Source organism: Platichthys flesus, chromosome 17 (assembly GCF_949316205.1).
Source record: "Platichthys flesus chromosome 17, fPlaFle2.1, whole genome shotgun sequence".
Lineage (NCBI taxonomy): Eukaryota > Metazoa > Chordata > Actinopteri > Pleuronectiformes > Pleuronectidae > Platichthys > Platichthys flesus.
This window is the reverse complement of record NC_084961.1, coordinates 7317303-7343970: the sequence shown is the minus strand read 5'-3', so window position 1 is coordinate 7343970 and position 26668 is coordinate 7317303. Positions and strand designations below refer to the sequence as shown.

Below are 26668 nucleotides of genomic sequence, written 5' to 3'. Positions count from 1 at the left end.
GTTTGTTTGGCTCATGAGTCAAACTGTTAAACTCCTGTCAAATTTAATCACTTTTATACGAACCACAAAATATTCTAGAGTGAGAGACTGTGACGTTTATAATGTAGAGCCTTTGGAATGTGTTCTCGTTGTGTGTCGTGCCCAGTTTGACAGCCTCTGTCTCTGAAAGGGGATGAACCTGTCATCTGTGAGCTAGTCTTCTCCTTTAGTTGAGAGCAAATGAGTCAAAGACATGTTTTGCGTTGTGATTCCCTTGAAAAGCTTATACAATCTGAATGACCCAATCAAGGACTTGGATTGAATAGAAACCAGGTACTGCACCACAGGAAAAATAAACCTCATGCCCTGACGGTTCATTGTGTGGTTTTAAGTAAAATGTGTCTTGCTAACAAAGGTTGTCTAAGGTTAGTTCTGGATTTAAAGACAAGTGGTCAACGGAAGCTGCGTTACATTTGTCTCATTTCCCTTTTTTCCTCGCGTGGCTTGTGCCCACAGCCCCGTGTGACCTTTGGAATTTCAGCTGACATTTAGTGAGCAGTCGCAGCGGCTCCCGCATACATCGTTCCCTCTTCCCTGAGCTGCAGAGGTCGGCGCTGAGGCGCGGCCCCTTGGTACAAACACACAGAGACACTTTCTGACCTTCGTAGTTGAGTTTGAAGCCATGTGCGGAGACAGCGAAGTCACTGGTCAGCCTCAACGAGAACACGTTCCCCGTGCTCGTGACCGGGGCAGGGACCTGGAAGCCTGTTATCCTGCGGAAACACAAAGAGGGACCAGTTGACATTATCAACAAATAACCAGACCGATAAACGTTTAGGACAACGAAGCCCCTGACCCCACCCCCGTTGTTAAATACATAAAAGAGCCTTACAGCTTGTGCAGATACAGAAACACAGATATTAGCATATTGATGTGCACAGACAGTCACCAATAGGGGACCAGGAAGAACAAGCATCTCGGGCATTAAAAACATTATTTATCGGGACCTCTTTATTAAAGGTCAAAAGTTCAAACTGTTCACAACTGTAATCTCTCTCCTATTCTTGCCTCTCTTCACTGGCCGCCAGTTAAATTTAGCATAAATTGTAAAGTAATTTTAATAACTTTTAAGCTCATCACAGTCTGGCCCCAATTATATCACAGAGCCACTCACTCCCTGTGCCTCAAGCAGCAATCTTAGCTCTCTCAACACTGTTAGTAGTTTCTTGGTCAAGGCTGGTAACTGAGAGCGACTCGGCTTTTGCCATCAAGGACTTTGTCTGTTTTTATATAATTACTCAAACCATTTCTTTAAAGTGGTTTTAGCAGATGTTTGTTTTTAATATTGTGTCTCGTTGTGTAGTTCTATTCCCATGTAATTTGTAAAGCACTTTGTAACCTTGTTTCGATAAGTTGTTTTAAAAGAAAGTTGTGTTATTTATTTTGGTTACATTAACACAACGTTTGTCATGCATGCTGCAATTTGTTTAGTTTTTTTGTTTGTTTGCGTCCCACTTTGTTTCCCAGTAGCTATCTAGACTGTGGCAGGCTGCCATATTCTAATTTGTCCTTCCACAGTTTCATAATGAATCACATTTTTTTTTACACTTTGCTTCATTGCCACATTGTATAGCTGTGTGCAATAATTATGTGGGAAACACTGAAAACAATACACCAGTGAAACAAAAATATTAATTTTGATGCACAATAGAAAATGCACGTGTTTGTGTGAAACTGCTATTGCTCCTCGTTGCACATGTCCACATTATGACTTCCAGTATTTTCTCATAGGGTTGCCAGTAAATCTAACATTAACATGGCCAATTTCATTACAATCCCTTTTTCTCATTCTTGCTTTTATCCCGACCTGGCGATAAATCTGCAAAGTCGCACACACACATGAAAGAACTTCCCATTATTTGAAAATATAAAGAGTGGCTGCAGTAGAAGCCTGTAGTGGATGGGGGCTTTTAAATAAATAAAGCAACAACATCAAAGTGAACCTACAAAAAAAAAAGAAAAACAGAGCCACGGTCAGCCGAGCAGTAATACCGAAATGGATCTGTGTGCAGATAGGTAAACAATGAAGCAGGAGTCAAGCAGTACACAGAGGAGGCTTGTTCTGCTGACGCACAGCAGCCCAGGTGTGGCGTCAGCTTTTAGATCCTGTGAATGAAGGGAGAGGAGCGAGGGAGGGATGGAAGGACAGATCTTTTTTTTAGTGAATGGAAAAGAGCCAAACCTTCCTGCTGTGACCGAGACACATCTTATCTTCTTCTGCAGCTACCTTTTTTTTGACTTCACCTCCCTCCTTCCTTCCCCTTCCCTTCCCTCCCTTCCTCTTTCATCTCTCCTCCTTTTCTTCCTCCTCTGTCAATCCGTACTGTGCCAATCCTTTCCTGCAACATTAAGCCCTCCGGCTCCCCTTTTTCTTCCCCTCTACTTCCACCACCACCATCATCACACACTTCCTCTCCGTCAGTGGGATAAATCCGGCCAGATCTCCCTTCTTCCTGTCTTCCTCTTCATCTCTCCGTCACCCTCTCTACCTGGCATTCACATCACCTGTTTTTACCTTCCTTGTGACCCTTTCTTTCGTCTGGCATCATTCCTGTTCACCTGTATCCCTTAATTTCTCTTGATATGCTCCATCTTTGATCATTGTCCTTTCATTATTCTACTTTTCCCTCCTACGTCCACTTTCATCATTTGTCTTGCCCTCCATCCGCCACCCTAGTCTGGCATTCATCCACCTTTTTATCCTTCCCTCTCCCTAATGCGTTTCAACCCAGGTAAACACCAACTCTACTGAAACTTTCATTATTACGGGTGTTGTCTTTTCCATTAACACCTATGTGAGAGCTGCTCCTGATCTACCCTCCATTGCTCATCAGAACTGTGTGTACCTTTCCGCTAAGTGTCTTGCGTCTTTGCCTTTCAATGTGCGTCCCACCTCATCTTTCATAACATAATTAGGACACTTGAGGGATGGCTGGTGCTGGAATTCAGCGTTCTCCTTGCAACATTCGTACTTGCGAATTGTTAAAGGTAATTTCTAGCTGCCGAATGATATGTAAAGGGAAATGGTGTCCTTTTATGCAACCTCAATCTTTTCAAGAGCCCGAAGAAGTGAGCTATTACCACGCCACACCTCCGCAGCTATGATAAAGTGCCTCGGAAATATTTTAGAGCATTCACACAGTGCGGCTACTTCCATCTCTCCTTTCAAACTATCCTCTCATCTTTCTATCCGTCTCTACATGTTAATTTATTGAGTTTCTTCTTCTTCCTCCTACTTTGCTTTTATTTTACACTGTGGACCTGCCTTATGATCTCTTCATCATTTTACCTCCATCGCCCCTCTCCAGTTTGTCTACTACTACTTTTCTCTCTGTTGTCAACTTGAGTTTGTTCCTGCTCTTTTACTCTCTCTACTTGCTCCGTCTATTCACCATCCTATTTATACAAACTGTACAGCCGGCCGTGCTTTAATCTTCACTGTACATTTTCCTTCCTTCAGTCTAACTTTTCTCTGTCTCCTTTAGTTGGCTTGTCCTCATATCTCCCGTCTGGTTTCCCATCTGATTTACTCCTTTTTCTTTGTTCTGTCTCATCTAGTCCAATTCCGCTCAAAGTATAAATGGTGGCCACTTTCCTAAAAGCCCCCAACCATCTCTTTAATCTCTCACTCTGTCCCTAATCTATATCTTATCTGTATTTCTGCCAGTGCTGCCTTCCTATATTTGGTCATTGGCTCTTCTCATCTCCACCGCTTTAATCTTTGTCTCTCCTCCCACTTTCTCCCTTTACCCATTAACTATTTAACTTTCTTTGAATTATTTTACTGACCTTCCTGACCTAATTTTTTCCTCCCATCACTTCTCTATGCATACAATATTTCCTATATTAAGGCCAATAACATTAAGAATGCCAGCAGGATGTGTGTGTAATGGAGTGTGTCACCATGCTTAGCCTCGATGGGAAATGAAGCATGAAGCAGGTTTCTGCACATTCACAAGTTTGGAGCCGTGCTGATTGACTATAAGGCATTGTAACACATTGCTATGCATTACCAGTGATTGACATCTATGCAATCCTGCTGTTCTGGAGGTCAATTAAAAAACACAGTTTCCTGGATCAGTGAGATGTAGCTATGTACAAGGTTTGTGGTGAAAATCTTCCAGCCCTAAACTATACATGTTCCCTTTATCACATTATGAGCGAGAGTAGGTGCCCTGGCTGTTTATTTCCACCTTAAAACTGCAGTAAACAAAGCTGAACAAAACAGAGAAAAAGGATTCCGGCAGCCAGGATTTGTGATGTCACAAAACTACTAAACCAATCCTGTCAGCTTGTGGGAGGGGCTCAGTGAGGATCAGGAAAAGGCTCCTCCCCTGCAGGTGAGCTGTTAGGGTGGCCCTACATAAGCATATTCATAGATCCTGGTCAGGAAACGAGGAAGTAAGGTTCAGTTTTACAATTTAAGACATTTTAATGAGACAAGGGGATTTTTTTACCATGATAAACCTTCTGATTATGTATTTTGATAGTGTGAGGGGGTGTAATATGCTAGATGGACATAAAAAGCACAAACTGTGTACACTCAAATATTTTCAGTTGAAGAGAGGCCACACTGTTTAAAAAATATATAAGTATAAGTGACCTGAGCTCTGAGGCATAAATGCATAGATACCAATGTGACCCACTGTGACACACCATGCTTTAGGGTATTGTACTGGGGCATCTCTGTGTCTCCATTCCCGAGACCACGAATCAAATTGCCTGCATTTTGCATTTCCTGCACGTATGCAAATCAGGGTCCACCCCTCTATGGCACTTCAATCTGGTTGCCGTTTGTAGCTTAATTACAAACGCAGCTAACAGAAACCCATCAACTGACACACACATAACCACGCTGAATGGATGGATTTCCAGAATTCTACAGCGACTTCCTCGTCTCCAGGGGCACTAACACATGACCGCTCCCTCGCCCCCACAGGCCACTGCTCTCTCTTCTGCCTACAGCTTCTGCCTGATTGTACGTCTTTTGTAGAAATTGCTTTGTGTTACTTTATTGTGACAGGGAGGAAAAATGGCTAATTGCAGTGTAATTTCTGTGTCACTCTTGAAGCCATTACGGAAAAAAAGGGCAAACCACTTAGGCCAGTCTCATTTCCAGCTAATAACCATTTTCACTTTTATACAGTATTCATCTTATATTTAGATGTTTTAGCCCAATGCTTGTTCTTCTGCAAATAAACTCCACACAGTTGCTTACTCTGTTGCTTGACTGTATTATCCGCCAGTGTGTGTGTGTGCAGCCTGACATATCTCTGTAACACTCCAGCTCAACGCGATGAGTGGTTCCAACACGTATTCACCAGTGAAACCAATGCAAATGAAAGATCCTATTGAAGCAGTGTTTGCATTCATGGCTCTGTAAGGAGCTTCCTGATCAAAACACCAGCGAGCATAACAAAAAGCAAATATCACGTTATGTAAATAAGCCTCGAACCATTCACTTTCTCTCCCGGTGCCTTTTCAAAATCTTATTTGTGATGCCTCACGCTCGCCGAAACGAACTTTCAACACATATGCAGACACACAATAACACAAAGACAAACACACACGTACACACATACACAAAGCAATTTTGTATTTCCTGTGCGACAATTTAACTTGGGATTTATGTGTTTTGAGATTTATGAGGTAACACCATAATATTTTACTAAAAGTGAAAGACAGATGGAACAGAGGGTGTCTGACATTCCATTTCTTTGCCTGTGGGAGTGTGGGAGTGTGTGTGTGTGTGTATTTGGTGTGAAGAGTAAAATCACATTAGCAAGTGAATGACAAACTAGCTAATATCAGTAGAATACTTTCTTTCTCTTTTGGCTTAAACAAACGCACACACACAAGCATGAGGAAGAGTGACACACTTTCTCACACAGGCACGCCAAAACACACACACACACACACACACACACACACACACACAAACACACTAACAAACAGATAAAGTCACACCATTCTCTTTATTTTATCCCAAAAAACAGCCATGAAGTCTGGCTAATGTGATGTCAGACAATCTCCCTCTCTCTCTCTCTCTCTCTCTCTCTTTCTTCTTCTGGTTTCCTCCTTTACTTGTATCTGATGGTCTCTTTATTGCCAACGGGGGAAAGCAAATGATTTTTCAGTATTATTTCCGCCATTACAGAAGGAAAGACAGGGTTTATGATCTAAACTGTAAAAATGAAATATTACAAAAAGGAAGGCACAGAGTGAGATAGTGCGGTTGTGTCGTGTTCAGATGAAATAATATATGATGTGAAAGAACTCATTTATTCACACCAGTGATTCATCAAATAGAGATCTAAAGATATGCCTTCCTATATGCTTGGGATTCACTGTAGACATTAAACTTACCAGTTTAAGCAAATATACTTGGATTAATTAATTGGTTGTAGATTGGCAGGCTTTTTGCGATAGGCCTTGAATAAAAATAACATCGTACTAGAAAAAAATTTAAGTTTGGATTGGGCAATTCAAGTTTGTGTTGAGTATAAACAGGGTGAGTTTCCAAAGGCTGCTGTAACATGTTCATGCACTAAACGAGGAAATAAACTCATCACAGGTGAAAACATGTTCTTATCGTCCCCTGATGTCTTTCCTGCAGGAACCAGAAGAGAGAAAAACCTGTCAAAGAGCCAAGAGTTACGTCTGCCACAGATGATGAGCTGAAGCGGGCTGAAGTGTGAAAAATGTTAACTGTCAGGGAAAATAATTATACAAGAGGAATCCAACTGAGAGAGGAATCGACTTATTGCTACAGAGACTCAGTCATCTGACGAGCGGCCACAGCGAGATGTCTGCAGACGTCCGAACCCAGCAAAGATCCTGGGAAGCAGCCAAACGCTGTTGCATTGTCAGATGGCTGTGGGAGGATGAGGAACATTAGGGTTCAAATCCACTTACTATAAGTCTTGTTTTGCCAATGTTGCTTTGTATGGCACACAGTGTAATCACTCACAGAAGTGTGATGGACTTAAGGACAGAGCTGTCCAAGATGTTACAAGGGAGTCCTGAAAAAAACTTTGGCTGACTTCCTCATTGGACAATTTGTTTCTCGCTTCTCCTCTTGCCAACGTCTGAGTAAAAAAAATATACTTTCCACTTTGTTTTAATAGTCTGAGAAACAGGCTGGGGATGTGGGGAGTGGGATATGAGAGGGAAAGAGAGAGACCAGGATCTGTGGATGCTGTTCCATTGTTAGATTGTGTTAAATAGTTTGAGACTGTTAACTGAAATGGATTTAATAAAACAGAAGAAAGGCAAAAATATTTTTCAAAAGCTCAGTTGTTCGTATTTTATATGTAACATTGAATTTATTTATGATTAGAGTTCATATTATTAATTAATTCCTGTGTCCCTAACCCGGGAACAATGCTACGGACCTCTGCTTGAAGAAATTGCTGCTAACTGGACCTCTTTAAAAGTAAATTAAATAATCCGGCCCTATTCCAAACTCTGCTGTTGAAATTCACCTTTAATTTGCCACTTGTGTATTAAAGCTCTACTTAAAAAGAAAAGAAAACACTATTTACCCAAACGACCCAATGACCTACCTCCATCAAACCTCCCCACTGTTTCTAAAATCCTCGAAAAAGCTTTGACATATCAATTATTTCAATTTCTGCCTGTTGCAAAGACGTTGAACCATAATTGAAATGCATCAAAGTGCGCTTTGAAGGTCACTAACAATCTGCTCATGCCTCAGACAATGGACTTGTCTCCATCCTCGATCTTAATGCTGCATTTAATACCATCAATAACAAGATTCAATTACAGAGGCCGGAACATGTTATTGGGATTTAAGGGACCACGCTAGTACTTATCTACATGTCTACCACTAATCACTGGGACTTATCTGAAAGATCCCAGTGTCTTCATGTCAACAGTGTCTCGCTGTTGCACACGAAACGTGAGTCACAGCATTCAACAGGGTTTAGAGCTGAGACAGACACTTCTCAACATATTACCGTTTCTATGCAGATGACACCCAGCAGTATTTATCTATGAACCCAGATGAAACTCATCAGGTCAAACTTCAGGAATACCATATCTAAGCAAAAAAGAGGTGGGAAATGTGTGCTGTTACTCCTGCAGTGGACTTCTGTTTATCAACTATCTAACTTAGAGAAAAGCTTCACAGTGGGTTGAGAAGTGGAAGTTTTCTAAATTGCTTTAGGGTCAGCAACGATATGAACCTGACATGTATATCATATTTCTTATCTCCTTTTGAGTGGCTCTTTGCAAAAAGACTGAGTTAAAAATCCTTCTCCTTACGGACAAAGCCCTGAATGACCAAGCTCCACTTTAAGTTAAGAATTCATAGTACTGTGTCATCCCAGTAGATCCATTCTCTCTCAAAATGCAGGCTGACTTGTGCTGCTGGCGCCTCTAAGAGTAGAATGGGAGGCAGCACCTTCAGTTCCTCCTCTGTGCAACCAGCCCTCTTTCACTTTCATTTTTGATAAGGCTGCTATAGGCTCAGACTAGTGTGAAATCTCCCATCATGCTCTGAGTACTCGCTTATTCACCCCCTCTCTCTCCCCCATACATTTATATCAGTCCCGAATAACTGTTTCTCTCTCCTTTGGACTTTTAACCTCATGTCCTAATTCTGACCCCACTGCACCAGAATGTAGACCCACCGCTCCAACTCAACACTTATCGTCATGATGCTGATTGTTAATCGGATCTGTTTCCATTGCTGCTGTGAATATTTACAACCACGTGACACCCATGAGTAATCCCGTCATAATTGACATTGAACTAACCAGTCTGGCCATGTTTGAATACAGCAGTTACACCACTGATTCTTGTCTCTCTGTTCACTCGCCCCCTCTCCCCTGGTTATCATCCCTCCCCCATTTCTCTTCTTTCAAACCGAACAGTGGAGGCAGACGGCCACTGAGTCGGCTTCTGCTGGAGGTTTCATCCAGTCAAAAGGGAGGACTCTGTTCCTCTCAACTCCCGCCAAGTGCTTGCTTGTCGTGGGAACGGCTTGGCCTCTCTGTAATAGCACAAGGTCTCGACCTTTCTCTGTAAAGCGCCTTGAGATAATGTATGTTGGGATTTAGCGTCACTGCCGGCGATTGAAATGGATTTGAAGTCAACTGAGTTGTGCTGGACTGTCATGAAAAGACGTGACACATTTAACATTTCGATCAAATCCTTTGCAGGTGAGGCCGTTATGAATGCTTCTAGGATAATATAACATATGGCATACAGAACCTAACAACACATCTGTGTATCAGTTGAATATTTTATTGTCGAAATTGACGTAGCCCACGTTAAGGCGTTAAGTACTTGATGAATAGATGAAAGAAACTGGTTATCATTCTGCATACAGAGGGTGATAGTAGTTAGTTAAAAGCTGTTGATTTCCCCTCAGTTAGTGTCAGTATATGTATTTACCAGTCGCTAACCACTGAAGCAGCAGCACAGAACAGGGCACACGTCTCTGTGAGTTAGAAAGCGTGTACATCTGTGGTTGTGCGTGTGTGTATGTCACCTTGTTTGTGTGTATTTTATCGAATTGATACTGACCCAGCAGTCTGACCCTCTTCCTCCAGCCTCTCACCATGTGCCTCCATCTATCTTTTTCCTTCGCTTCCCTCGCTCTCTTCTTCTCTGGCTCCCTGATTCTTACCATTGGGAGACTGGGATTCCCTTCTCGCCTGATGTTTGTTCATATTTGTTTTTTAATTTGTCCACAATGAAGACAAAAGAGTAAAGATAGACAATGTTGATGTAAGTCTATGAACGAGTCCTCGTAAAATCTTCTTTTTAAATTAATTTCTTTCAAAAATCCATTCATCCTCTTCACGGTCCAGTGTGTCGGATTAAGGACAGTGGTGGGGAACCTCGGGCTGTAATATTGTTATTTAGTCATCTGAACGCTGTATTTACTTCATTTCTGGAACATCACTTTCTCTTATTTCAGAGTTGTTTCATCATGTAGTTTCTTGTTAATATTCATGTGATCATCTGACAAAGTATTTCACACACACACACACACAGGGACAGAGACACACACACACACACGCGCACACACAGGGACAGAGACGCACACATACCGAATCCGTCAAGTTCATTCCTTCAGACTTGGTGGGGGTGGCATGGGGGCGTTTTTGAGTTGGGGGACTTCAAGCCGTGCATGTATCTGTCTTACGTTTCATCTGTAGAACAACTTCTGAATTGTACAGATTGAATGAGGACGGTTGTCTGACAGCGTTTTCATCTGGATTCCGTGTTTGCCTGTGTTGCTGCTGCGTCGGCACAACATTCCTTTTTTACGAATTTTAAGGCACAACATGTCTGAGGGATGCAACAACTATTCAAATCAATTATTAATTTGATTTGATTTTATTACAATTTAACTTGAGCAGAATCCAATGATACGAGAAGTAAAACAGTCTGTCTTCCCTCTGCTCTTTCTTTTCTTCCCCTTCCCTCTTTTACGCGTCAGGTCCAGTAGATTTATTTCCTATACTTGTGTCCAAAGTTCAGGGTCTTTAGTGAGTGATTGATTAACAACAGTTGCCTGAGTGACACACACACACACAAACACACACACACACACACACACACACACACACACACACAAAGAGTCATTTTTCAGGTTACTGTACATGTGGTCAATAGTCACTGGAGTGTCTTATAAATCACTCATTCTCTGCCCACCCTGTCTTCTCCCGTGTGCTGGTGTAATTGAATGTGTGTGTGTGTGTGTGTGTGTGTGTGTGTGTGTGTGCGTGTGTGTGAGTAGTGTGGGGTCCTTGACCACGCTGGCATTCCATCCATTACATTAGTCACACACACGTAAATTTAGAGGCACGGACGACCAAAAACCCACAAAGACACATCCCCCCTCCCCCCTTTGCCAGGTCACCCTCACACCCCACTCATTGACTGGACCCATTCATCACAGACCGGAGGAGAGAGAGAGCGGGGGGGGAGAAAGAGTGAGTGGAAGTCGAAAAGAGATGTTTGCTCTTGAAGTCTCTAAAATGTACGATAAGACGAGTAAAACTCTCAATATGACCACCAGACAGCAGGAGGGAATTCAAGTGTAACTGAATACTCATGCCGTGCAAAGACCCTGACAATTGAAAATGAATAAAACATCTGCCGGGGGGTAGAAAAGGTTGAGTATTTAACCACCACACTGAATAAAAGAACAAATATTCTGATTCAATGACCTCTGAAAAACGAACAAAAGACGAACCCGCGCAGATTGGTTCGCAAAAAAGGCCAACAGTAAACCTCGTCGACCCCCGTACACACACACCTAATGCTTGAATGCCCATGGACACACTCACAGCGACACCAGACTGAAAGTCAGACTGGGAGAAAAACAATTTCCTTCCAGCAGATAGCATCCAGTAGTGGTAGGGAGTTTTGTCTGTTGGGTTGTGTGGATGCTCGCCAACACACGTGTTTGTCCATGAGTAAATAAAATATGAAATCTGTGCACCAGCCAGCATGTGCAGTCCCTCCTTATATCCAGCCATATGTCAGCAGTTTGTGTCTGAAGGGCTCATAGGCAAGTGCCAGACCACACAGTATATATATATATATATATATATATGTGTGTGTGTCTGTTTGTGTGTTTGTGTCTTTGTCACAGTTATTGGCGCCTGGCAGTGCAAACATTCATTCCTTCCAACCCGTCTGAGCATTGCTGAGATGTTCAGGGACGATAAGCCCTTTTTGTGGCGCATCATGCACAGAGGAGTGAGGCAGAGGAGGAGGAGGAGGAGGAGGAGGAGGAGGAGGAGGAAGAGGAGGAGGGGGGCTCTCATCTCAGAGCTTTGGAGGTGACGGAGAGCGCCGCTGCTCTCTGTGTGCACCCCCGAGGAGAGACACTGGGGTTGAATAGTGGATTAACCTCCCTGTCAGCCCCAGAGGTCCCAAGACAAACATGCAGAGACTCAGAGGGACATTAGCAGATGCACATTAAGGAGCCAATCCATAATTGTGGAGTGGGATCAAATGCTTGGTCCGGCAGCTTTTTATGCAGTTTTCGAAGATTCTAATTGGTCTGTATTTGAATGTGTGTTTAGGATGAAAGCTCTGACAATAGTTACAATATATTTTACACATGTTCTGCTTTTTTTTTTGTCAATCTATCTATTTATTTGGACCATAGACATAGACGACCCATCTCTTCCTCCTCCCAGTTACCAGTGTACAACCAGATGGTCAAGATGTGAGTTTAAGAGTAATTTTTAAATGTAATATAGGATATAGAATAATACAAGTTAAATATAAAACATACACAAACATCTTTCAATTATCTCATTCTGAATTCAACACTGGCTGAAACACAGGCCAGTATCTAGATCCATTGTGTCGGAACCAGAACATATTTTAACTTTTTTAAGTCAGTTTCCCTCCTAAGACCTCTAACACAACGGTACCCTTCCACTGTCGAGAGAGGAATAGTTGTCCCCCCCCCCCCCCCCCCCATCCTTCCTCTGTCTCCCTCCATCTTTCTCTCTCTCAGGCAGTTAGATAGATAGGAAGTGCTGCCCCCCTGAGCAAAAAGCTTGTTTAGGCTGCTGGCGCCACCATCACTTACTGTTAAACCTGACATGCATAATGTAGAAAAGGGCCAAACCCATGAACACACGGACGGGAAAGGACACACACATTAATGTGGGACGCACGCAAATGTGGCGAGTGCACACACCTGTGTTTTGTAGATGGGTCGAGACAGATTGCATGCGTCCCTCATGGCCTTTAAAGGGGAGGTGTCAGGGCTGACAGCGCCTTAAAGGGGCAGCCGTTAGAGAGATATATGGAAGGAGGAAGACGAGGAGGAAAGAGGATGAGATGGGACGATGAGAGGCGGAGGGAGAATGTGGGAGAAGAAATATGATGAGGGATGTATATACACACACACACACACACACACTCAACATATCACTCAACATATCAGAGCAGACACACATTCTCCAGCAATGTAGAAATGGTATGGAAACATACTTTTGTGATGTAATTAAAAAAATATTAAAGCTGATTTATTCAGTTATATTAGAAATGTTGCTTTTAAAAAGATTAATTCTGCTGCCAACCATGATGGTGAATTGACAGCGGGGAAATACATTACCGTAAAACTGATATGACAATGTAAATTAGGTTTTACAGTGTGAATAAATCATCCATACATCTATTATCTATACAGTTTATACAGGGGGGGGGGCTGGAGCCAATCACAGCTGACACTGGGTGAGAGGCGGGGCACACAGGTCGCCACTCGATCACAGGGAGAACGCACCGAGACAAACAACCATTCATGCTCCCATTGACACCCATAGTCAATCATGCAATCGAACCCGCATGTCTTTAGACTGGGGGACAATGCTGGAGTCGTTGGATAAAACTCAGATGACCAACAATACCACCCTGGACTCAAACAACCAAACTGGAACAATACTAAACTTGAATATTTGACACATGCAGAAAACACTGATATCTAGACCCATTCCATTCCATAACTCATGACCAAGTGAAGTTCTCATCAAACCCAACTGATGCTTCGCTGCACCAAAGTTCAAATACTGTACAATGCTGAAGATAGAACTTCTTACTTCTCCTGGCTGAGACTGACTGGGATACATAAGAGTTTGGTCGTCGGCACTTGCTGTTAATAATCAATTTAACTATCGCGTGTCACTGGCTCCAAGGTAAATGAAGAGACGCAGCATGGAATACACCTGTTCTTAATCCCGACTGTGTTTTCTGTGTACGCAACTTATTTACCCCCTCAAACAATAATGTATTAATGCGCGGTGTGATTCATTTAATTGTGCTACAGTGAACAGGACAACTTAGCTCGCAGGGGAACCTCTGAGTCTAGCTCTCAGTCAAACGCGCCTCGGCTCCTGATAAGAGCGATAACACTAAGATGTTTTCTGGAGGTCAGCTATCATGTTTTACTGCAACAAACAACCTTGTACTCCTTTGTGTGTGTGTGTGTGTCTGTAACCTTGCCTGCGGTAATAACTACTTCTTTGACTTGTTGAAGGCAGCCAACAACTACACAACATAAAGTGTCACAGAGCCAAACAGTCGACACACACTAACACACAGACAAACAAAGTGTATTAAACCTACGCACACATTCAGTGCACTAATGTTGGCAAACACTCAGATGTACATGCCTGCATGCTAACATGGCGTGTTGCCTGGAGGCTTTTGGCCCATTTCTCCTGTTTATTGCAAACACAAATCCGAATAGAAAATAACAAAACAGAGATAACAAAACCACAGGCATATTCTCCACACCATTGTGCTCCTTGTCTGAAGTCTCTGGATAAAACAAAATGAGCCAAATAAAAGGATGCAATTATCATAATGCAAAAAATAAATAAACAAACGGAGAGAATGTGTTACAGTTCCAGCAAGCTGCAGCGTCGTTTAAAAACACAAAAACGTAATTGGAAAACAAAATTGTGCCTCCAGGCAGTGGTGAGGGTCAGGGGATGTGGGTCTATCCGTATCTACCCTAGATTCAGTTTCTTCATATATAATAAATTACCTCTTGTGAGCCTTTCAATCAATTTGCTAAAAAAAAAAATCAAGACATTTCTTGAAGCACTCTTTACAAATGAGCTCGGCAGTTTGCCAGAAGCTTGATTCAATATACAGTATGGAAACACAACACGGGGCGGAGAGGATGTGCAGCGAGTCCAGCTGCTTCGAAACGTCTCTTTCCTCGTTTTGCCAACTGAACTTTCGCATATTTGCAGTTTGTCCTTAAAAAAACGGCCTTTTTACAACTGGATACCACCCAAAATAAATCTGTTGCCTTTAGGTCTCCCACTGCGTTGACTTGTCTCCCACTGCAGTGACGTTACAGGTGCAACTACACACTCTGAGCATCCAGCCAGGGGCAGTGAAGCCCTGTTTTACAGCCCGGTGGGGGCTACACATTAAGTTAGACAGAGCCTACTCTATTTGATTTAATGGAGCAGACCATCGTTGCCACAAAGTTGGAGGACATTTCCTTTTGTGTGAATACACTCAAGTACGCAAATGCTATAACATCACTGTGAGAAAGATAACTTTTTACAGCTTTGGCAGAGAGGTGTATGTTCAAAAAGCTGGCAGGTTGCTGCAGGGACAGAAGAAAAGAAAGCAGACAATCACTTGGATCATCTGTAGTTTCTTGTGTTGTTATAAAAGCTTTTGTGCTTCCAATGCAGCCGTCAAGGCAGGGCTCCACTTTATAAGTGTACTTTCGTCTTTGCAGTGCTCTCGAGTTCAGTTAGCAGGAAGTATTGCACGTGGACAGCTTTCTTTCTACATCCTGTAGATTTGTGCGAAGCCTTTTAAATGTCAAACACAATGAGACAACACTGGACTTAATTGTCGTAACGTTCCAGTCGAGGGAACAATCGAAACCGGATGCAGACGGAAAATACGTGGATTTTGACATGGCAGACAACAAATGAGTGATCAGAGAGTGAGTGAGGTTCAGCATCATGAGTTAAGAGCCTTAGACATGGAGGTGACACCGGACCAGTCTGCTGATGGAGTGAAATCAATCAGATGAGACTGGTCACACTCCTCACTTTGCTACTTGCTTTGATACCATATATTGAACGTGTGGATTGATGGGAGGTTTGATATCCAATCTTTGCTCCACTGTAAGATTTAAGGTTGTGAGACTGAAAATACACGTTCTATTCATACAATTGCTCTTTGGGGAGGGCTTCATTTTTAGTTGACGATCCCGAGATATTTTGATAATTAAATTTATAATAGAGCTATAGAGTCAAATAAAAGTAACATCGAAAACCAAACGTGCAGATGTACATGTAGTATATTTATTGGAATAATCAGCTCTACCTATTTTATTTAGTGTGGCAATCTGAATAAATTAGGAAGTGGTCAAATCACAATCCACAAATCCAGCAAATGTCCTCAGTCCCTGTTCAGATCATGACATCAATAGCAATGAGCCGGCCGGAGTCGGTGACTTTAATTTGCTTTTGTGTGAAAATAAATGACATCCTTCGTCCTGCTCTAATATTAAAATGCAAAATAGCTTCAGGTTTTTTTATTCAAAGTTTCGTGTGTGGGTGTCTTGAAGTTGCCAGTTTGAATGTGTGTGTTTCTCTGAGTGTGTCCAAGGATGTTAGCTTTAAGCTCCAGGGCTCAGGCCATATTCTGTCATCTGGTTTTAATGTTTAATAAAACAAAGGGCTGCACGCAGTTCTGCATACTAATGACTCAGACACACACACACACACAGTTGCCACACACACACACACTAACCACACACAAAAAAGGCCTATTATGGGGCCTGCTTGAGCTAACAATTAAAAAATGCTGGGCAAAACGATGGTCATTATAGAGAAGAATGACATTCTCCAAAAACGCACATACACACATGGTTTATTATTCCCATGGTCCAGTGAGAATACATAGGCTATAATGGTCAGATGACAGACAGTGATTAATTGATACATCAGCACTGTGTGTGTTCACGCATGTGCATGTGTGTTAAGGTCAGTACATGGTCTTTTAATTGAATTCTTGTATTTCTGTCATGAAGGATAATGGAGAGAGCAGCCGAGCAGAGAGAAACACATTGTTGCCACTCTCTCTGTGTCTGGGCCTTTATGTCAGTGCTCCTTCGCTCGATCCGCCTCCAGGCTGGAGATTCAAAGACTTTAGTTTGGTTTGCAACATGTAATTTCAAAACATGAGCATCCATCAACTTTGTACGTAGGCGACTAACCAATTTTCTACGTAAAATGTTGCTGTAGAAGTGAAAAAGGTTTCACTAGGATGCAGTTAAGCAGTTGCATCCTGTTGAATATCAGAGTGAGATGTTTTTGGGGCAGAAATCTACACATACACATCTTGTCCTGAATAACAAGACTGTGAGTGAAAATACACTCAAATGTGTTCAGCACTTGGTGGAGAAATAAAAGTGCACCATAACTGAAGTGAAAACAGTCCTAGGCATCTTTGCAAACTTAAAAAAAAACTGGGTGGGAGACATTACCCGCCCAATTCTTACTCCCCTAAGGTGTGAATGACTCTCCAGGTCGACTGAACCAAGATGATTTTAGTAAAGTAACACGGACTGGAAGAAGTTCTTTCGTGAATAGCAGGCTTCATTCGAAATCCTCTCTCCCTTTTTCTTCTTACATCTGTTTTATATACCGTTGTCTCCCTCCGTGTATTGCATCCTCAGAAACCAACAAGGCGTTTGACAGAGACAAGTCAACACGTGTTTATAGGTTGGACAATTTAGAGAAGAGGCCATTGTTTATAGCAGGAATTAAATAATAATATACATCCCCCAATGCAAAGAATAATATCAACAACGGTTTTATTTCAGGTTTGGCTACAGGCTGTGGGATCTGTCAAGTTCTGTCAAAGCCAATCCTCTTCCAACGAGCTACTGGACCGCTGGCAGTTGCTCTTTGTAACACCAAAGATATTGCCGCCATTTGAGAGGCGTACGGAGAACAAAGTGTCTTTATATGCAGACGACCTTTTGCTCTACTTCCTCGCGAGCATCAATCTCTCTGCTTAACTAGTTTGGATCCCCATCAGGACACAAAGGTAAGCCTGCACAAACTGTTCCAAATAAGAAGACATTTGACCGAGACTATAATATCATACCTTTTAATAGTTTTCACACAATCCCACAGGCAAACAGGGGGCTGAACCAGCAGACTAAACAGATTGTATATCACCTGTTTCCTTTTTAAGGCACAGGGGCAAGCTCTGCCACAAGTCACACACATATTGTGATTCTATTGTTTTGTTCAGGCTGTCAAGGGAAGCATTTTCATTATAAGGAATGATCATTACATAAAGCAGGGTCACAGAAAGCTAAATATCTGTATCTGCACTAAATATTTGCATTAAGGGAAGTAGACATAGTTGTCAATTAAATCAAAATTATGCATGTTGTGTATTTGTTTATGGAAATATAAATAAACAGAAAACTAACACAGAGGCTAAATGGGGATTTTGCTCTAACACTGACTTTCTGGCTGAGTAGGTGTAACTGATGTTTGACACAAATTCTCATCATGCAAATTTCTAGAATTGTATAGTTTAACCTTTCCTGCTGATCTTTTGTTAAACGAAAAAAAAACAAATACATACTGAATATATAAACATATAGTCGTTAGCCAAATATCATGATTGTATGTATTGGGAGACCAGTGGATGATCCGTGCTCTGCTCCTGAAACAAGTGAGGACACAGAGTCCCTTACGTTTTGTTGAAAACGGGGGGTTGAGACAAAGAGGTGCATGAAAACCGAAGCCTCGCGCTCGCAGCCTGAATAAGTCATTGTTACCGTGTCTCACTGTTTGTCTGTCGTCCCACGTCAGTGTGGAGTACTGACGGGTGCGGCGTTCGAAATAAATGGCTCACAACAGTAGAGCTTCCTGTTTGGTTTTCTCCATATAATGAGAGAAGCATGTCTCCTCCTGCCCACACGGTTCACTACTAAACTCCAGAGGGATTGTGGGTGGTGAGGAGACTCCAGCAAGGTGGTGGTGCTGTCTCAACAAATGCAACATTCTCTACTCACGAAAAGTGTTTGCAGGAAACGAAGAGCACCTTTTATTAAACCTGCGACAGGTACAGCTCTTTACCAGTCTCAAGGGCCATGGGAGTTCAAACAGTAATTCTCACATCACATCAAGAGAGGAGGAGAAGCATTTCAGGAACAGAGACGTGATGTCCACAAAGGCACCGTGTTTTTCAGAAAGCCTGTTCCATGAATCCTTGGTTGGAGGAAGCTAACTCAAAGGGAAACATCGCAGAGCAGATCAGCAGATGCCATTTCACAGCTAGAAACAGCAGCAAGAAATACACAGAGGAAAGTGTTTGTATGAACAACTCTGAGAATAAATCTGGTGTTCTTAGGCCCACTAGTTGGAGAGGAAAGTATCCAGCAGCTTTGAGTTCTCTCAATAAGCTCAACCAATGCTGAGGTCAGTTTAATGAGCAGAACATTGACAATTACTTTTCCTTGTGCCCTTAATCCTTGTTCTGTGTTCTTTGTTCCTTCGACAGACAATTTCCCCTGTTTGCCCATCTCCCCTCCAGTCCTCCCAGTCGGCCCTACCTTCCTCTCACCTTCCCTTCCTCAGGTTTTTTCCTCCTCGTCTCCCCCTCTGCCTTTGTCTCCCTCCCTTTAATCTGTATGTATTGCCAGCCAGTGTCTCCATTACCTCCTCCAGGGGCAGTGGGCCAGCTCTGTGGCTGATCATAGTGATCCCTCCCTGAGGAACAGTCTGCCTGTCACCTGGGTGACTGCCCTGGAGGAACCGGTGGTCCTGTGTGTGTGTGTCTGTGTGTGTGTGTGTGTGTGTGTGTGTATGTGCATGTGCATGTGCGTGTGCGTTTGCGTGTGTGCGTGTGTGTCAAGGAGCTAATGGGCAGCTTGAAGGGATTACCAGCTTAGCTACTGGGATTACTGGGACTTCTCTCACTCTTTCTCTATAACACACACACACACCACACTAAACTGTCAATATAATCAGACAGGAGAGTCATCCAAGGTATACTGGCTGACTTGTTACACTGCCCTGACTTCTCATTAGCCGACTATCACAAACGAGCAAGGTTAAGTAGATACAGCCAGGAACAAGGCTACGTGGGTGTCACCGGTGAATGCACAACTCAACACACCTAAGATCAAAGTGCCTTTATTTGGCTTTCCTTTTCAAATTCGGTAGGAACAAAAGGTTTAGAGTCAGGATAACGTGGACTTAATCACTTATCAATAAAACCGTGATACACAGCCTGTGATCCTCTCACTGTGCCCGAAAGGCTTTGTTGTTGCTGCCTTAATTACAAAAGCACAGAAAACACAGGATACATAATGACCGTGAACTCGTACCTCACACACTCACACACACACACAATTACCTTCTTTATTGCCACATTATGTCCCGAATGACGAGCTAAAGGTTTCACGACGAGTGCCAAATGCAAGCGTGTGTGTGTGTCTCGCTCGTATTATGTAAAGCCAACCATGAATATGAATGAACTGTAGGTTCTTTGTCCTTCTTACGGGGTAACACTGCCAAAAAATAGCTAATTAGTATGGAGTCAGCGGTAATACCAATGATTGGTTATTTGTTTGAATTTTTTCTTGGAACCTTTTTATATCCTCATGATTAAAGAACAGAAAGGAGAAAAGGTGAAACTTTGACTTATAATACAGTGAATGCACACTACCTAAATTACAGTTACAAAGAATATGTCATCAATCCATCAAGACGTAATGACTGTGAGTCTATTCTGAACCATGGGGACATAAATTCGTCGGAAAACTAAATACTCAAACTCTAAACTTATACTTTCCTGTCTATGTGCTTGACTAAGTGGAACGTTAGGGGACAAAGAAAGTTGACCAGATTCACACACGATCAAACGGCGTAAATCAAAAGCAGTTTTTCCTCTAGAAACACATCTGACGGCTTCAGATATTAAATTGGTTCAGCGCAGATGGCCTGGTCAAGTCATATATGCATCATAAAACAATTATGCCAGCGGTGCGCCTATTATTCAGAAAACAATACTGTTTCAAACTTTGAAAACAATCGGAGACCCAGCTGGAATAGCTCAGATTCTCTTGAAGCCTTGTCGGTGTGTTTGAAGATCTCTTCCCCATTGAGGCCAATTTACAAGGCTTTGGTATCATTGGAGGAGACTTTAAATGCAGTTTAAACCCAGCTATGCATCTCGCTACAGGCTGTAGTACCTATAAGGCAAAAGCTGGAAAGTTATGAAAGTATATGGTGCATGTAGATTTGGTAGAAATATGGAGAGAAACAAGAATATCGGCAAATCAGATTCCTCTCTTCACTTGAGTGCGATACGTACAACCTATAAAGCGTTGACAGATATTACGTATTCAAATTCCCTCGTCCTAATGGGCAGGTTATAGCATGTGGTGTTAAATAGCATTTCACTCACATGACTGGACGGACCACTCCAGGAGAAAGTGAAGGGGGGGGGGGTTGAATCAATTAATGCCAGTCACAGGTGTATTAGCTGCAAGCAGACATAATCTCTACAGGCTAGTGTTGGCACAATACGCCACAAAGAACAGGAGCTCCGAAAGACTCAAGAGAGATATATCACCGGGGGATTTGACTCCTGAATATTGTACAGCACAATGTAATGATTATAATTATAATCTGCACCAGGCTGAGCTGAAAAGAACGGAGCTGGTTATCAGCGCCAAATTAATGACATTTATGGGAAGAATTGAGAGAGAAACAGATGGGGTGGTGGTGGTGGTGGTGGTGGGGGGGGAGCACGGAGGGGCGGTGAATTAATATTGAGAAAAGAGAGTCGCACGGAGGGGATGAGAGACAGACATTAGGAAGAAGAGAGATGAGAGAGTGAAGTACATCCGTTCCGAAAAAACGGAGACAGATTGTGTGAAAGAGGAACGATACCAGTGACTGTGTTTCACCGCAGGAGCGATAACGAACTGAGCGCGTGAATCCAGACGAATGGGCCGTGATGGAGAGAGAGCGACGATGAGAAATTATGTTGTTTGAAGAAGACGAGTAACGACGGATGAGCCAAATCCGTCAGGAAATTATAGTTATATGAATTTATAACATCCCTCTTTTTTTTCTCACGTCCCTCTAATTGTGTGTCTTTGCACCATGACGTGGAATGCAAATAAACCATCTCGGCATAAGTTGAATAGAAACAAGTTGTGGCCTTGGATGAAATAACACGTCTATGGAGGCAAAACCGTAATCTCATGTTTCACAGCTCTGCATTCACAATAAACATTACTCATTTCATAAAGAGTTGGAAATAGCTCCGCAGCTTCAAATGAAAGCGTCCCTGACTGAAGGAGTAACACACACACACACACAGACATACACACTACAGACACACACAGTTTCCCCTCGCGCATTGTGTAAGGCTTGGCAATTATGCACAAATGAAGGCAGGTCCGCACAGTATCTTTGCTTCTCCGAGTTTTCTTGCAAACGGCCATTTGCACCAAATTGGGCACCTGATGGACCCCTGCTGTGCCACAATGTTGTTTACCGTACTAAAAAGTAGGTGCAGAGAGAAAGTTGCTTTTCCAAAGCCCATTTACTTATGTGTCAGTGGCGCTGTAGTTTTGTGGTCCTGACTCACAATTTGTTTGGGAAGGATATCTAACAAGGGATTTACATTATTTATTGTGTACATGCAGTATGCGCACAACCACTTTAACCCTTTTTTATTGCAAACCAGCGGCTACAACTCCCTGAGGGCTTGAGGTCATGTGCGGTGCAAATAGCAATCATTTATTCATGTTTCAGCAACAGCTTGATTAAAGACAGTGATTTTCTGCAGTGGGAAAATATAAAGTAATTCTGAAGGTCTGAGCGAGGTGCACGGGAGCATGTCGGGAGGAAAGCTTCGCAAAAAAAGGCACAAAAAAGGAGGACAAATATAAAGTTCTTTCTCTCTTCCTTCCTGTCTTTTTAACCTGAGCGCAGCTATTTTGATCTTCCAGCGCACACACATACAGACATACCTCTTACCCCCTGCAGGGCAGAACTGATGCAGGAAGAGATGAAATACGACTACCTCAGGGGTAAACACATCGCGGTTCACACCCGCACAAACTGCTCACTCTCTCTGTTACACACACACCCACACACACACACACCTCTTGGCTTCTTCCCGAAAGAGTGCGCCCGACATCAAAGCCCATATTTACTTATTTTCACACCAATCACACACTGTCGCCCTTTGTGTTGCTGCCCGTTTTCCCTCTGTGCTGGTGTGTAGTGGACTCATGTGTCTCTGTATGTGTATGTAGAGATGTGTGTGTAGGTGCAGGAGGCTTTAAATAGAACAATACATTAGCCAGGTGTAAAATTGGAGGGTTGCAGATACAAACTAGGGCAAATCCTGAACAAGTCCCAAGGAGTGAATTCCTGGACGATGTGTGGCAACGCAAAAGAAAGTGGAATTTAAGAGATCCTGCTTTTTGTCCATGTGACTCGCTTCCACACAGCCTTAAAAGACCTAACATATCTGCAGCCTTGTATCAGCGTCTGCATATGCTGCTCATGCTCCTCTAAACAGACTCTTAACCTAAAATAAGAAAACCTCAGACGACACCTGTCCTCTGGGCATTACAATCCCTGCATTCTATAAATAATTTGCATTACGTTCATTGTTTGGTTCCACATTTTACGCAACTCTCCTATTTTAAGGATCGCAAGGGAAAGTTTGCTGTGATGCTGCTATATTGGTTCCCTGAGCATCTTTCCTTTCTTCCGGGGCTTCCTCTGTTTGCTCGTCCATTTTTACCGTCCTCATCCTTTTCCTCTGGTAAACTCTCCACTTCTCTCCTCATCTGCTATTTTCCCTCTGTCTCTTCTTTTTGGGGGGTTTTGGCAAACTCATCTGAAGTCGCAGCAACAGAGGCGACAATCAGAAAAACAACTTAGTGCGATTATGTTTACCAATGTCCGAAAAAGGTCAGGGCAGTCACATTAGCCCGATTTGGCAACAGCATTAAATAACAAGGTGGTTTCCTGTTATCCAGAACATTGGTTAAAAACGAATAAGATCTGAAGCAGGGATGAAGAAAGGGTGACTAGCGGTGCTGACTGATTCATTCAGGGAACCTGACAGTGTGACACGGAGCATGAAGGCATGTCACACCAAACGTGTGGGAGTGAGCCCTGAGAGACTAAACTTACCAGGCGACTCAATAGCCCCGATTCACCAGCGTTGCCATGATATGATGTGTTTATTTTGGCTAGCTAGGTTCTCAAGGTTGTCCCAAAATAAACTGTAATGAGGATAATGACACAATGACAGGGATGATTCAGCATCCGCAGAGCGACAGCATCTCTATCCCACACTCATTCAACAGTGTCCCACAGGGCTGTTCAACCTAATCACTGCCATCATTAAAGAACAAACAGTGACAGTCTAACGGTGGGCTTTGCACAGCTCAGACTGCAGAGTAAAGCAACACGGGTGGGAGGGGGTAACTGGCCCATCTGCCCTCTTACCTTGCTCTACAGGCTTGCCTCCCTCCCCTGTAACCTCTGTCACTCACCGACTGACCTGCCTGAAGATGGATGTCCCTGTCCCAGCTCCTCCAGCTGCCCCCGGGACGCCCAGATAACTCTGCCATCACGGGGCCGCGTCGATGACACCTGACAAAATGAGGTGCCTGCTCTGTCGAATGTTATCCCAAACCTAAACTGCACTTAGGAGCGGCTGTGAATAAGGAGATAGAGTGGATCGTCCACTAACCAGAAGGCAAGCGGTTCGATTCCCGTTTCCCTTATTCCACGAGCTAAAGTGTCCCAAAATCTGCAACTTCACCATGCAACACTGACCAATGGGGTCCTTCCCTTTCGTGGAGTCATGGACGTCTGTGTTCCTAAGACTGGCCTCGATGTTGCGGTCCAGCCAAAGAAGCTTTTGAAATCCCCACAACATAAATAATGTACAACAAGTTGAAGCGCACCCTCGGGCTGTTAGATGGACACATGACTCGTCAGAGGAAAAAACAAACCACAAGCAACAGTGGCCTCATGATTTACATCATTGAATTAAGAGAATTGTTTCATTAGGATGATCAAATAAGCATTGCTGTTTTAAAGGGGAGAGTGTTTAATATGTATTTTTACACGAGCCTCTGAGAGTCTGCATTTCACCGATGCCACAAACAAAACTCTTTCCAGTCCCGGTGTTTTTTCATCCCCGTGGTACACACAGCAAATACAATCCATAGATGTAACCACATTTCAGACAATAAGAGTCCGAGATTATCTGCATCAAATCCAGTCGGAGTGTCGACATGCAGCCACACAAACCTGGTTTACTTTGGTAAATGTTATAAGAGCAGATTCTTCCGTGCACCAAACAAATACAGCCCCTCGATGGAGCAGACAGATTGACAGATTGCGTTGATCAAATATTCATCTGTGACCTCACACAGCTGCAGTCGCTGCTCTGCGAGTCTGACTTTGCAGTTTCACTCTGTAAAGCTACTTTAAATCTCAGGTGTGCGAGTGGAAAGAAAACATGACTATGGCTACGGTGGAAACTACAGTCTACCCGAAAAGGTTTGCATGGGTGGACAGAAAATAGTTTATGAAATGGATGATATTGGATAATTTGAAACATGACAAAAGAGAGTGAAGACATATACAGAATAACGATGACTCTGGAATATATGACACCTATTAGAGCCTCTATGTCTCCATTATAAGATTGTCGTGATCCAGGATCAATTATCTTCACATTAACCTTAACGCATTTTCCACTTTGTTATAGCTCACATAAATGAATCCGGTTTTTGTGTTTTTGTATTTCTTGAAGATGCTTTCTTCTGAAATGTTGGTTAGTATAAACACTTCCTCCTCCATGCAGCCTCCCCGTGGTTATACATTTTTAAATAAGACCAGATTTTCAGGTTCTTGGGGGGAAGCTTGTTGTTATTTAAGTAGTGAAAAAGTAACGTCTAAATAAGTCGTTGAACTGCTCTCAATTATTCTTCCTGTGGATTGATTTATCATTCTCCGAAAACCCCGTGATGATTTCCTGCCTGTGTGAGTTTCTTTCAAAATTCTCTGACCCCCTTTTTTTTTCAATTAAACATTTGATTTTATTCCCCCGGATGACAAATACAAAGCTTCTGTTCAGGTTTTTGAACGCCAGAAGCATAGGAATCAAATCTGATCATTTTCTATTCTGATCTTAACAGACTGAGGAAATCTCGCGCTGTGTCTTACATCACCTAGTATTTGCATTTCATCCATCTGTCCATCCATGACCGAAAACTCTCCAGCGCTCGCTCGGCGCTCACACGTTATTAATTCTCTGACAGCCGTTAAACTCTCCAAAGTCGACTCACGTCTTCGAGACCCGAGCAGTTATGTGCCGCTGTCTTAGCCGGCTGCCGTGTTTGCGGTGACAAAACATCAGAGGGTGACAGAACGCCAGTCATTTCAAATGGCAGCTTGTGACACGGGAGGACACCGGCTCCGGCTCCGCACAGCGACAGGGATAAAACACCTGAGGCAACAAGGGAATGCTGATTTCCAACAAACCCGTCAAACAGCACCTCGTCTGCCGGCCGCACCGAAATGATTAAAATGTCGTTCTTATAAAATTAATAGAAGGAAAATGTATGCTTGTCCAAACACACCACTCGTTCATGCCGTATTTATTTAAGGTTACTCTGGTGTTCATTGAGGCTGTTGAAATGAATTTCCTTGACGTTTCTAAGTGAAGCTTTGCTGGGAACTCGTTTAATAATCAGAAATGACTAAACTGAACTGGCATTTCAAATAAATGAAAAACAAACATAGGTTCGGACCACATGCTGCAGAGCCAACAAAATGATGTGACAAGAGTCCAATGAAGACAATTAATACATTTCATTTCAAAATGTCACCCTGTCGGTTTCCAGCACACCTCAGGAGGCTCACATATAATTCATAATGATGATAAGTCATCATCTTTTCATTTTTTTAAACTCTGCCTCTCTCTGGCAACCTTTTCCTTCTTCATCTCCCTTTAGTGCCTCCGTCTATATATTTAGTTTATGAGCACACTAGTATCACAGTTG

At 42.8% G+C, this 26668-nt stretch overlaps 1 protein-coding gene across 1 annotated transcript in view; it reads right to left on the bottom strand.

Moving 5' to 3' along the window:
* csmd3b (CUB and Sushi multiple domains 3b) overlaps positions 1-26668 on the bottom strand; it is a 317162-nt gene that overhangs the window by 218481 nt on the left and 72013 nt on the right. Inside the window, exon 3 of the mRNA XM_062410450.1 lies at positions 640-752. Coding sequence (XP_062266434.1) covers positions 640-752 — 113 coding nt within the window. The remainder of the gene's footprint in view (positions 1-639; positions 753-26668) is intronic.